General features: G+C 45.1%; 1 protein-coding gene across 8 annotated transcripts in view; it reads right to left on the bottom strand.

Annotated features, from left to right (window-relative positions):
- LOC109880121 (smoothelin) overlaps positions 1 to 13305 on the bottom strand; it is an 82976-nt gene that overhangs the window by 30772 nt on the left and 38899 nt on the right. For all 8 annotated transcript variants that reach the window (XR_004209040.1, XR_004209034.1, XM_020472381.2 and 5 more), the window contains 3 exons: positions 11241 to 12163; positions 10247 to 10292; positions 3198 to 3848 (listed from right to left, as the gene is read on the bottom strand). Coding sequence is in view for 6 of the 8 variants with exons in the window: in XM_020472381.2 (XP_020327970.1) it covers positions 3198 to 3848; positions 10247 to 10292; positions 11241 to 12163 (1620 nt within the window). In the remaining 2 variants the exon portion in view is untranslated. The remainder of the gene's footprint in view (positions 1 to 3197; positions 3849 to 10246; positions 10293 to 11240; positions 12164 to 13305) is intronic.

The following is a 13305-nucleotide window of genomic DNA, read 5'->3' as shown; positions in this document are numbered from 1 at the left end:
CCCAGTCTGAGGTCCTAAGCGCTCTGGAGCAGGTTTTCATCAAGGATCTCTCTGTACTTTGCTCCGTTTATCTTTCTCTCAATCCTGACTAGTCTTCCAGTCCCTGCCACTGAAAGACATCCCCCACAGCATGATGCTGCCACCACCATGCTTCACCGTAGGGATGGTACCAGGTTTCCTCCAGACGTGATGCTTGGCATTCAGGCCAAAGAGTTCAATCTTGGTTTCATCAGACCAGAGAATCTTGTTTCTCATGGTTTGAGAGTCTTTCAGTGCCTTTTGGCAAACTCCATGTGGGCTGTTATGTGCCTTTAAGGGTTAGCGAAAGGGGGATACCTAGTCAGTTGTACAACTGAATGCATTCAAATTAAATGGGTCTTCCGCATTTAACCCAACCCCTCTGAATCAGAGAGGTGCGGGGGCCTGCCATAATCGACATCCACGTCTTCGGCACGCAGGGAACAGTGGGTTAACTGCCTTGTTCAGGGGCAGAACGACAGATTTGTACCTGGTCAGCTCGGGGATTCGATCCAGCAACTTTTCATTTACTGACCCAATACTCTAACCACTAGGCTACCTGCTTTTACTGAGGAGTGGTTTCTGTCTTGATTTTTGCTCTGACATACACTGTCAACTGTGGGACCTTATATAGACAGGTGAGTGCCTTTGCAAATCATGTCCAATCAATTTAATCTACCACAGGTAGACTGCAATCAAGTTGTAGAAACATAAGGGTTGATCAATGGAGCTCCATTTTGAGTCTCTTAGCAAAGGGTCTGAATACTTATGTAAATAAGGTATTTCCGTAATTTTTCATTTGAATACATTTGCAAAAATGTCTAAAACCCAGTTTTTTCTCTTTGTCATTATGGGGTTTTGTCTGTAGATTGATGAGGAAAACAATGAATTTAATCAATTTTAGAATAAGGCTGTAACGTAACAACATGTGGAAAGGTCAAGGGGTCTGAATACTTTCTGAATGCACTGTATATATTTTTACACTGTTTTACACATAAGACAGCAGCTATGTCAGTTTAACCACATTTGTAAAACAGAAGTGCCTGTTTGATCCATTCCAGTGTTCTGTACTGTACACTCAGGACTGTTGTTAGGAGCTGCTGGGTGAACACAAGACATTCTCCAAACCGGTCTTCAGTCAGTGGCAGAGAGCTTCCAAAAAAGGAACCCAAAGGCATTAGAGCAAAATTGGGCTGAACGCCGGCCTCTTGAAGAAGCCCAGTGGAGCTGTCAGAGGGTCTGGGAGGAGGGAGATGAGGCGAGGGGGCTAATCAGAGTCTGACTGGGTGCTGTAATAGTCCTGCTCCAGGCAGGGTCTTAAGTAAACTGTTTGGGTTGGAGGTCCTAGTGGTTGGAAAGTGCTGGAGCACAAGACTGGTTGTTTGGACAGATGTCCACAGCAGCTGTGAACAGGCCGCTTCTGAGACACATCAAAATACTAACATACATATACACAAAAAGATGAACAGAAACATACACAGACAAGTAGGTGTCCAGCTCAGACTTCATACTGTACGTATTAGGAAGGTGGATATTGCTTGTCTGCTTGCCGCTAACAATAGCAGGCTTGTAATTGCGCGTGCATGTCGCAGATGGCTAGTTCAACGTTGAAAATCTTAACTGAGATAATGCTGAAACATATTTTAATTTGCGCCGAAAACAAAATGATGGAAATGTTACCTTGCAAATTCATGGTGTGAAATAGGCTTTTAGAAGTGCAGTCTTTATTTTATTGCTTATTATTATTATCGTTAATACAGTCTTTATTTTATTGCTTATTAATATCGTTAAGTCTTTATTTTTTTACTTACTATTATCGTTAATACAGTCTATTGTATTACATATTATTATCTTTAATACAGTCTGTATTTTTTTATTTTTTACTTATTATTATCGTTAATACAGTCTTTATTTTATTACTTATTATTATCATTAATACAGTCTTTGGTGTGCTTATCAATGCACAAGCACCTTTTCCCCCACTCATATCAATATATATTTTTAAGTGTTACATTGTGTGAAGTTTACTAAATGTGTAAAGTGATATATTTTAACATGTAAAAAACAAAACATTTTGTTAATAAAATATTTAATCAATGGTCAGAATCTGATTTCATTGGTCCTCAACTCTCGGCTCAGTCATTCCATTCAGGGTAAGTGAAGTTAGCCGCGAGTTAGCCTGCCCCGAAGCAGGTTAGTTCTGAAGGATTTCTTGCCATAGAACTTTACCTGGCTAAAAGGTGAGCCACTTTCATATGACTGGTTATCCCAAGTTGAACTGAGAGTTGACTAACGTTACCTTGCCAACTCCTCAAAACCTGCTTCGTAGGATACCCCTCAGGAGTAGGATAAAGTTACGTTTTGCGATAACACCTGTTTTCAACATTTGTGTTGACAATGTATGCCCAAGTACTAGAGTACAGTGTGAGTGTTTGTATGGCATTTACAGAGTGGTATACAGACCATAGTCTGTTGTGGATGTCGCCAACTCTGCAGGAATGCAACAGAAAGACTACAGTGTATTGTGCTGTTAGACCATACAGTTTACTCAATAATTGCCCATTGTTGTGTGTCCTTGATCCCATACCACCCTCCAACCCCCTCCACCTCCACACAGCGTGCCTGCCCATCATAGAGACAATGCTGCTCGTCCACAGCAGAACCCTGCTCCCACACACACACACACTCCCTGGCCCTAACCCTGGCCCTGGTCTGTCCCCAGCCTGGGGTTCAGCCCTGCTGACTTACCCATACAAATGCATTCCATTTCTATGGACTGACCCCTGTCCCTGATCTCAAGGCTGATATTAGCATGCAGAGGTGGAGCTGGGACAGAACAGGAAACATCCAGTATCTACACACATCTATCTGTCTCCACAAACAGACACAGTGCCTATGATCTGCTGCAGTACACTGGGCTGAAGGGATGAAAAATGGCTCCACTGTTAATGTTTTCTGATCTATTCTAAGATTTAAAAGGGAGAAAAATATTTAAAGGCAAGTCTATGACTGATGTAGGCTCAAGGCACTCAGTCCGCCTGGTACCACTGGTAACGCATCATTTCAAATATCAACTTCTGTTTTTGGATTTAACACAAATCTATCAAAAGCTATGGTCTGTACATATAAAGAATCTGGAACCAGAAGTTTATCGAGCATCCATTAGGCAGTGCTCCTACCTGCTCTCTGTCCCAGGGAGTTGGTGGTGACGCGTTGGGCAATGGGGGTCATGGAGGCCAGGTTGCCTCTCGAGGAAGAGGAGGAGGAGCAGGAGGAGGAGGAGGTGATGGTGCGTCCATCTTTGATCTCAATAGTTAGGAAGGTCTTCATGTCGGGGTCTGCCTCTCCCTGGTTCCCTGGGGTCTTGTCTTCCTTTGAGATGCCCGAGGAGTGCTGCAGCTTTTTAGCCGGCTGCTTCGCCCCGCCTACAGTGCTCATGGATTGAGCAGCGGTTTGCAGATTTTTGGTGGCCACGCCCCCTGGCTGAATTGTGCCCTGGCATTGGACAAGGTTCTCTGAGGAGGAGGAAGATGAAGAGTACGATGTAGAACCTACATGGGGTCTCCCGTGCCTGTCTGTAAGGGATCTGATGGATACTGCTGTGGTCATTGCTGTTTGGTTGACTGGCCCTGCTGCTCGTCCCTCACTCAGCTCGGTGGCTCTGCCTAGGACTCGGGCACTGGGGGCTGTCCCATTCCTTAGAGACTGAGAGCTCCTCTTCAGGAACGGGACACTGGGGCTTGGGCTGGGCTCTGTAAACTTACGCATACGGTCCCGCACAGAGTTAGCCCGGCCAAACGGGGCCAAGACAACCGGCTTCTTTTCAGGCACTGCAAAACACAGACAGCACATTAGTGGAAATGACTTACACACAGTAGCAAAGAACAGAGGACCACAGACACAGTCAAGTAATACAAACTCAGTAGTTAATTACCCAGCTCCCCGGTACAGCTGACACACAAAGACTGGAAACATTTCTTCAAGTCTTCAGCAGGGCAATATGACTAAAATCCCCAAAACTCAAAGCAGCACACTCACTGCCTTTGTCTCCTCATCCTAAAGCTCTCTACAAATCCCTTGATTTTATTTCCCTTCTCTCACACTCCCTCTCTCTCTCTCTTCCTTTTTCCAGCCCCCCTCCTTTTCTTCACTCGCCCTCCCTCATTCTCAGTGCGTCAGCTTGGCCATAAGCTGACAGATGTCTAGGTTGCCTGAGTGTTTCTGGATTCCTGTTCCTTTATGTACAGTAAAATGATGGTCTGCTTTCAACACATACAGGGAAAAGCTACACACTTTTTCTTTTAGGGAAGCAGTTTCCTCCCGCTTAATAATCTCGATTTAGTGTGCTTGAGAATCACAAGCTTTTAGGAGCCTGGGGCCACAGACAGGAGATTCTAAAGAAGCACTAGGGGCCGAAAGACAACGTCTCCCTTATGGAGGCAAAACATTTGCGGACACAGACCAGTGTTTACATGGGATAGAGAGTTAAAAGACAAACATGCACACACACACACACAGACGATCCTGTGCACTCGTATCTTCCATATTCTATCTCTATCCTGTCCTCTATCGGTGCACCCTCATCCTCCCCTGTATGAAAGGCCCTATACGGCCATGCTGGCCCCGGAAGGCTCCTTCGAATGGAAGCCATTCAACTGATAGGACTTAGGGAGCAGGGCGTCTTGATATTAGAGAAACAGCTATAACTCAGCAGCACCAAGGGCTTCCAGCTCACAGGTCCTCTGGTGTGATGTTATCAACACTGCCGGTGGAGTTGAACAGTAAAGCACAAGTAATGAGGCACACATCCTGGCTGGCTCCCACTTTAAATGTCAGGTTATTACATCTAGAGTGCCTTCAGAAAGTATAACATACCCCTTGACTTAATCCATATTTTGTTTTGTTACAAACTGAATTCAAAATTGATTAAATAGATTTTGTTTCTCACCCATCTACAAACATTACCCCATAATGACAAAATCAGGGCTGAGTATGTAAATATCTTCAAATTTGTTTCCTAACTCTCACATGATCAGACTGAGCATTCCAATGGCCAAAAGAGGCTCAGGGAAATAAATGATAAAAAAATATATATTGGAGATATTTTCATGAAATAAACACACAGAGTGATTTATTAGACAGAGTGATGATTTAAAACCACAATTAAAAAGACTGCATGGGGGCTTTAAGGGCCACAAAATTAGCAGCGATGACTGGGGTGTAAACTCTGTGGATTTGGAAAGTAGAAGTGCTCCTGAGTAGAATGGACACCCCTTTTACTGCGACAGAATGTACAGAACATTTTGTACAGTCCAATAAATGATAAGAGTACACACACACACACACAAAAACATTGTTGAACATTTAGGCTTGAGAAAATAAAACAACTAAATCACATATCTCAGAAATATTTTAAAGAAGCACTATGCAGAAATCGCTCTGCCATTTCCCGGTGGCTAAAATTCTAATAGTTCACTTAGTTACAGTTTCTGTGGCAAAACAAGCAAGTACAGTGTAGAGAATCATTGTACCATCTAAACCACTGAAATATATTTTCTATAACCAAAAATATTGTATTTTGATTGAAGCTGGTGTCCAAAATCTAAATTGAAAGGCAAAAACAAAATGTAATAATGGTAAGTATAGAACTAGCGCACATAAAACAAATCTACCGCTTCTTAGATGAGAATAACATATATATATAACACACATTTCTATGTGAATTTGGTCAGGTACTGACAAAAAATAAACAGATTTTTACTGAGTTACAGTTCATATAAGGAAATCAGTCAATTTAAATCAAACAAGAAGCTCCCGCGCTGAGGTCTGTTCAACGCTGGTCCGACCAATCTGATTCCACACTCCAAGACTGCTTCCATCACGTGGACTGGGATATGTTTCGTATTGCGTCAGACAACAACATTGCCGAATACGCTGATTCGGTGAGCGAGTTCATTAGAAGGTGCGTTGAAGACGTCGTTCCCATAGCAACGATTAAAACATTCCCAAACCAGAAACCGTGGATTGATGGCAGCATTCGCGTGAAACTGAAAGCACTGCTTTTAATCAGGGCAAGGTGACCGGAAACATGACCGAATACAAACAGTGTAACTATTCCCACCGCAAGGCAATCAACCAAGCTAAGCGTCAGTATAGAGACTATGTAGAATCGCAATTCAACGGCTCAGACACAAGAGGTATGTGGCAGGGTCTACAGTCAATCACGGATTACAAAAAGAAAACCAGCCCAGTCACGGACCAGGATGTCTTGCTCCCAGGCAGACTAAATAACTTTTTTGCCCACTTTGAGGACAATACAGTGCCACTGACACGGCCCGCAACTAAAACATGCAGACTCTCCTTCACTGCAGCCGACGTGAGGAAAACATTTAAACGTGTCAACCCTCGCAAGGCTGCAGGCCCAGACGGCATCCCCAGCCGCGCCCTCAGAGCATGCGCAGACCAGCTGGCTGGTGTGTTTACGGACATATTCAATCAATCCCTATCCCAGTCTGTTGTTCCCACATGCTTTAAGAGGGCCACCATTGTTCCTGTTCCCAAGAAAGCTAAGGTAACTGAGCTAAACGACTACCGCCCCCGTAGCACTCACTTCCGTCATCATGAAGTGCTTTGAGAGACTAGTCAAGGACCATATCACCTCCACCCTACCTGACACCCTTGACCCACTCCAATTTGCTTACCGCCCAAATATGTCCACAGACGATGCAATCTCAACCACACTGCACACTGCCCTAACCCATCTGGACAAGAGGAATACCTATGTGAGAATGCTGTTCATCGACTACAGCTCGGCATTTAACACCATAGTGCCCCTCCAAGCTCGTCATCAAGCTCGAGACCCTGGGTCTCGACCCCGCCCTGTGCAACTGGGTACTGGACTTCCTGACGGGCCGCCCCCAGGTGGTGTGAGTAGGCAACAACATTTCCACCCCGCTGATCCTCAACACTGGGGCCCCACAAGGGTTCTGTTCTGAGCCCTCTCCTGTACTCCCTGTTCACCCACGACTGCGTGGCCACGCACGCCTCCAACTCAATCATCAAGTTTGCGGACGACACAACAGTGGTAGGCTTGATTACCAACAACGACGAGACGGCCTACAGGGAGGAGGTGAGGGCCCTCGTAGTGTGGTGTCAGGAAAATAACCTCACACTCAACGTCAACAAAACTAACGAGATGATTGTGGACTTCAGGAAACAGCAGAGGGAACACCCCCCTATCCACATTGATGGAACAGTAGTGGAGAGGGTAGTAAGTTTTAAGTTCCTCGACGTACACATCACAGACAAACTGAATTGGTCCACCCACACAGACAGCATCGTGAAGAAGGCACAGCAGCGCCTCTTCAACCTCAGGAGGCTGAAGAAATTTGGCTTGTCACCAAAGTCACCAAACTTCTACAGATGCACAATCGAGAGCATCCTGTCGGGCTGTATCACCGCCTGGTACGGCAACTGCTCCGCCCTCAACCATAAGGCTCTCCAGAGGGTAGTGAGGTCTGCACAACGCATCACCGGGGGCAAACTACCTGCCCTCCAGGACACCTACACCACCCGATGTCACAGGAAGGCCATAAAGATCATCAAGGACAACAACCACCGAGCCTCTGCCTGTTCACCCCGCTATCATCCAGAAGGCGAGGTCAGTACAGGTGCATCAAAGCTGGGACCGAGAGACTGAAAAACAGCTTCTATCTCAAGGCCATCAGACTGTTAAACAGCCACCACTAACATTGAGTGGCTGCTGCCTACACACTGACTCAACTCCAGCCACTTTAATAATGTGAATTGATGGGAAATTATGTAAAATATATCACTAGCCACTTTAAACAATGCTACCTTATATAATGTTTACATACCCTACATTATTCATCTCATATGTATATGTATATACTGTACTCTATATCATCTACTGCATCTTTATGTAATACATGTATCACTAGCCACTTTAACTATGCCACTTTGTTTACATACTCATCTCATATGTATATACTGCACTCAATACCATCTACTGTATCTTGCCTATGCCGCTCTGTACCATCACTCACTCATATATCTTTATGTACATATTCTTTATCCCCTTATACTTGTGTCTATAAGGTAGTAGTTTTGGAATTGTTAGCTAGATTACTTGTTGGTTATTACTGCATTGTCGGAACTAGAAGCACAAGCATTTCGCTACACTCGCATTAACATCTGCTAACCATGTGTATGTGACAAATAACATTTGATTTGATTTTATTTGAATTAACGAGGCCCTAATCTATGGATTCCACACGACTGGGCAGGGGTGCAGCCATGGGTGGGACTTTAAATAATTATTTGACGATAACTAGTATAAAATATATCGATAATTGTGCACATTGTCCACCATTTCATTTCAACTATTAATTTACAAAGTTGACAGGACAAAAAAATCCATGATCTTATTCCAAATTTTGTTGTGTTACAGCCTGAATTCAAAATTCATTTAAAAAAAAAATCACACATCTACACACAATACCCCATGACAAAGTGAAAACATGTTTTTAGAAATTGTTGCAAATATATTTAAAATGAAATACAGAAATATCTCATTTACATAAGGACTCACACCCCTGAGTCAATACTTTGTAGAATAATCTTTGGCATCGATTACAGCTTTGAGTCGTCTTGAGTATGTTTGTATCAGCTTTGCATGTCTGGATTTGGGGATTTTCTCCCATTCTTCCTTGCAGATTTCCTCAAGCTCTGTTAAATTAGATGGGGAGCGGCAGTGAACAGCAATCTTCAAGTCTCTCCACAGATGATTTTCAATGGGATTCAAGTCTGGGCTTTGGCTGGGCCACTCAAGGTCTTTCACATTATTGTTCTGAAGCCATTCCAGCGTTGCTATGGCTGTATGCTTGAGGTCATTGTCCTGTTGGAACATAAATCTTTGCCACAGTCTATGGTTGTTTGCACGCTGAAGCTGGTTCTCATCAATTCATTGTTCCCTCTCTTCTTACCAGTCTCCCAGTCCCTACTGCTGAAAAGCATCCCCATAGCATGATGCTGCCACCACCATGCTTCACGGTAGGGATGGTGTTAGACGGGTGATAAGCTGTGCCTGGTTAATCTTTTGCCTTGTGCTCTCAAAGTCTTTCACGTGCCTTTTTGCAAGCTGGTGCCTTTTTCTCAAGAGTGGCTTCCATCTGGCCAATCTCCCATAAAGCCCAGATTGGTGAAGTTCTGTAAAGCAGGGTTTCCCGGTCCTGTGACAAGGTGCTGACCTAACATAATCTCATGGTGTGCGTTCTCCGTAAAGCATTTTTGAAATCGGACACTGTGGTTGGATTTACAAGAGGTTTATCTTTAAAATGCTGTATAATACTTGTATGTTTGAGGAATTTTAATTCTGGGATTTCTGTTGTTTTGAATTTGGCGCCCTGCAATTTCACCGGCTGTTGTCGAGGTGGGACGCTATCGTCCCACTTGTACCAGAGAGGTTAAACCATTCCGTATTGAGGATTAGACCCACCCGTTGTATAATAAACAAATTTGCATAACCAAAGAAATATAGAAACTGACTACACCAGAGGTCATTGGGTTCTTGGTCACCTCCCTGACAAAGGTCATTCTTTCCCGTTTTCTCAGCTCTAGGCATAGACTAGTAGCTCCTTCTTTTTTTATTTCCCAATGATGGAGACCACTATGCTCTTGCAAACTGTCAACACTCTAGAAATTGTTTTATACCCTTCCCCAGATATACGCCTCATCACAATAATATCTTGGAGCTCTACGGACAGTTATTTGGACTTCATGGTATAGTTTCTGCTCTGACATGCACTGTTAACATTGGGACGTTATATAGACAGGTGTGTTTCTTTCTAAATCATGTCCAAACAAGTGAATTGGCCACAGGTGGACTCAAGTTGTAGTGACATCTCAAGGGTGATCAAAGGAAATTGGATGCAGCTCAATTTGGACTGTCATAGCAAAGGCGTGTGAATAGGAACAGTATTTAAATGAGACATTTCTGTATTTCGTTTTCAATAAGCAAATATTTCTAAAAACATGTTTTCACTTTGGCATGATGGGGTATTGTGTGTAAATGGGTGACAACAATATATTTGATCCATTTTGAATTCAGGTTGTAACAACAAAGTGTCAATTAAGTCAAGGGGTAGGAATACTTTCTAAAGGCACTGTACACACATAGATTTGTTTTTTTATCTGTAAACATGCTCACCTGCATCGCTTGCTTTGCTGAGAGTAGTGAATAAAGTATCTCTGACCTGAAAATGAGAGAGAGAGAGAAAGAGTTTAGGTGAAAATAAAACACAGTAAAGCATCACAGGGCAATAGTGCAGATCCATGGGATGGCAGAAGGCACTGAGGGCATAGAGGATCAAACTGGTCATGGTGGCAACCACATGCACACGCATACAGATGACCAGGGTAGTGTTTGCATTATGTAACAGTGTTTAGAGCGAGGGAGACAAGTTTGTGTCTCTGTTCTTTTTTGGGCTGATCAAGGGGCCACGATGTGCCTGAACGTCCACAGCGTAATGTAAACATACAGAACACAAGCATATTATTGCAGGGCCCTATAAAAGAGCCTGTAGCCTATGTTGGGTAAACACTCCCGATAAGGGCGACGACGTGGTGTCATGGTGACCCAAGTCCCTGATGAGAGCTTTGAGCAAACAATAGAGAGACTCAGAATGCTGCAGCATTCTCCTGCCTGTGTGTTTGGCTATTTCTAGCCAGCCCGAGCGGCTCTCCCTCTGACAGCAGGTGAGGGAGAAAGATCTGAGGGGAACCAGAAACAGTTGAGCACAATAAAGGACTTGGGCACGGCTCTGAGGTGCTTAACAAAGCTATTAAAGACATACAGAGAAAGATGAGATATTTATAGTTGCCGACGTGATGAAGGTACTGAGAACTGGTGTTTCAAAATAGAGGGAGGGATGGAAGGAAAGGGAAGGGAAACGGGATACCTAGTCAGTCGCACAACTGAATGCATTCAACTGAAATGTGTCATCCACATTTAACCCAAGCCCTCTGAATCAGAGGTGTAGGAGAGGGATACTAGGAGAGTGAGCGAACATTGTAGCCTCATCATCATTGTTCAACATCCCCCTCTAGTGGTGTACATATACCTACATATTCACCTGTTCTACCTAGAGACGCATCAGATCATACCAGCAAGCATCACACTGGAAGATTAAACAAGAGTGTACCTTCTGTTCCTGGATGTCTCCTTTTCCCTTGGAACTGCCATTGAGCAGGGTACTGTGGGAGTCTGAGGCTTTCCTGGATGGGACGGCCCCATCAGGCTGATCACAGTTGGTAGTGGAGCAGTCTTGGCGGGGTTGGGATGAATGGTGGTTGGTGCTCTCAGCCTCTGAATCTGTGCTGGAGGAGGAGCTACTCATGGTTACCTCTGGCTCTTCCACACGGCCCCGCTCAACAGAAGACACACCCACGCTCAGGTCAGAAGTCCCAGAGTCCAGTCGTTTCCGTGACAGCAGCCCTGCGCTGTCAGAGGTCTCAGAGCCTAGAGGGGCTGGTGGTCCCGTGCTGGAGTCTGACGTGCCAGAGTCTAGTCTCGGTCTGAAGCGGGACTCGGAGGCCCCAGAGTCCAGTCTGCCTCTGTGGACTGAACACTGGCTTCTGTCTGACGATCCTGAGTCCACCCTGGTCCTGAAGGCTGAGCCCAGACCCAGGCTCTTTTCTGAGGCTCCTGAGTCCACCCTGGTCCTGAAGGCTGAGCCCAGACCGAGGCTCTTTTCTGACGCTTCTGAGTCCACCCTGGTTCTGAAGGCTGAGCCCAGACCAAGGCTCTTTTCTGAGGCTCCTGAGTCCACCCTGGTCCTGAAGGCTGAGCCCGGACCCAGGCTCTTTTCTGACGCTCCTGAGTCCACCCTGGTTCTGAAGGCTGAGCCCAGACCCAGGCTCTTCTCTGAGGCTCCTGAGTCGAGACGTGATCTGGGGGCCAGGGTGTGGTCCGAGGATGTCGAGTCAGAGCACTGGCGGTGGGACAGGACCACATCCACCTCTGATGATGTCTCAGGGTCCCAGATCTTTGGGTGGTTCAGCAGAGTGCCGGAGACCTCTTTCCTCACCAGGGGGTCCAGAACTAGAACCATGCCTGAGTTGGAGCCTACGGAACACAAACACCACAATACAGTGAGTGGACACAATGGAACATACCCATGATCTAGTTGGAGAGCAAGATGGGCCGACAGAGATGGTCACCTCGCTTCAGGTCCTTAGGAAACTATGCAGTAATTAGTTTTTTTATGTATTATTTCTTACATTGTTAGCCCAGAAAATCTCGAGTGTTATTACATACAGCCAGGAAGAACTATTGGATATAAAAGCGACGTCAATTTACCAACATTACGACCAGGAATACGACTTTCCTAAAGCGGTTCCTTTGTTCGGACCTCCACTCTGGACATGGGATATAATCTCAGAGGCTGACCCAAAACAACGCGGTCGCCGCAGGAGAGGCACACGGAGCGGCCTACTGGTCAGACTTAGAAGGTGAGCACACCATCCACCGCTTTCGAGTACATTATTCCCCAATGTCCAATCTCTAGAAAACAAGGTGGGTGAAAATATGGCACGAGTTGCCTTCCAGAGAGACATCAGAGATTGTAACATTCTCTGTTTCACGGAAACATGGCTCACTCGGGACATGTTGTCAGAGTCGGTACGGCCACCAGGTGTCTTCATGCATCGCGCCGACAGAAACAAACATCTTTCTGGTAAAAAGGGTGGTGGTGTATGCCTTATGATTAACGACTCAGGGCATAATCATAACAGCATACAGGAACTTAAGTCCTTTTGTTCACCGGACCTTAGAATTCCTTACAATCAAATGCCGTCCACATTATCTCCCAAGAGAATTCTCTTCGATTATAGTCACAGCCGTGCATACACCCCCCCTCCCCTAAGTAGATACCTCGACGGCCCTGAGGGAACTGGACTCCATGTAAACTGCAAACCATATATCTTGAGGCTGCATTTACTGTAGCTGAGGATTTCCCTCCGCAAGGCAATCAAACAAGCAAAGCATCAGTATAGAGACAAAGTAGAGTTGCAATTCAACGTCTCAAACACGAGACGTATGGGGTAGGGTCTACAGTCAATCACGGATTTCAAAAATAAAATCAGCTCCGTCGCAGACATCGACATCTTGCTCCAAGACAAATTAAACAACTTCTTTGGTCGCTTTGAGGACAATACAGTGCCACTGACACAGCCCGCTACCAAAGCCTGTGGGCACTCCTTCTCCGT

The sequence above is a fragment of the Oncorhynchus kisutch genome, linkage group LG3 (assembly GCF_002021735.2).
Source record: "Oncorhynchus kisutch isolate 150728-3 linkage group LG3, Okis_V2, whole genome shotgun sequence".
NCBI lineage: Eukaryota > Metazoa > Chordata > Actinopteri > Salmoniformes > Salmonidae > Oncorhynchus > Oncorhynchus kisutch.
This window is presented reverse-complemented; position numbering and strand designations above follow the sequence as displayed.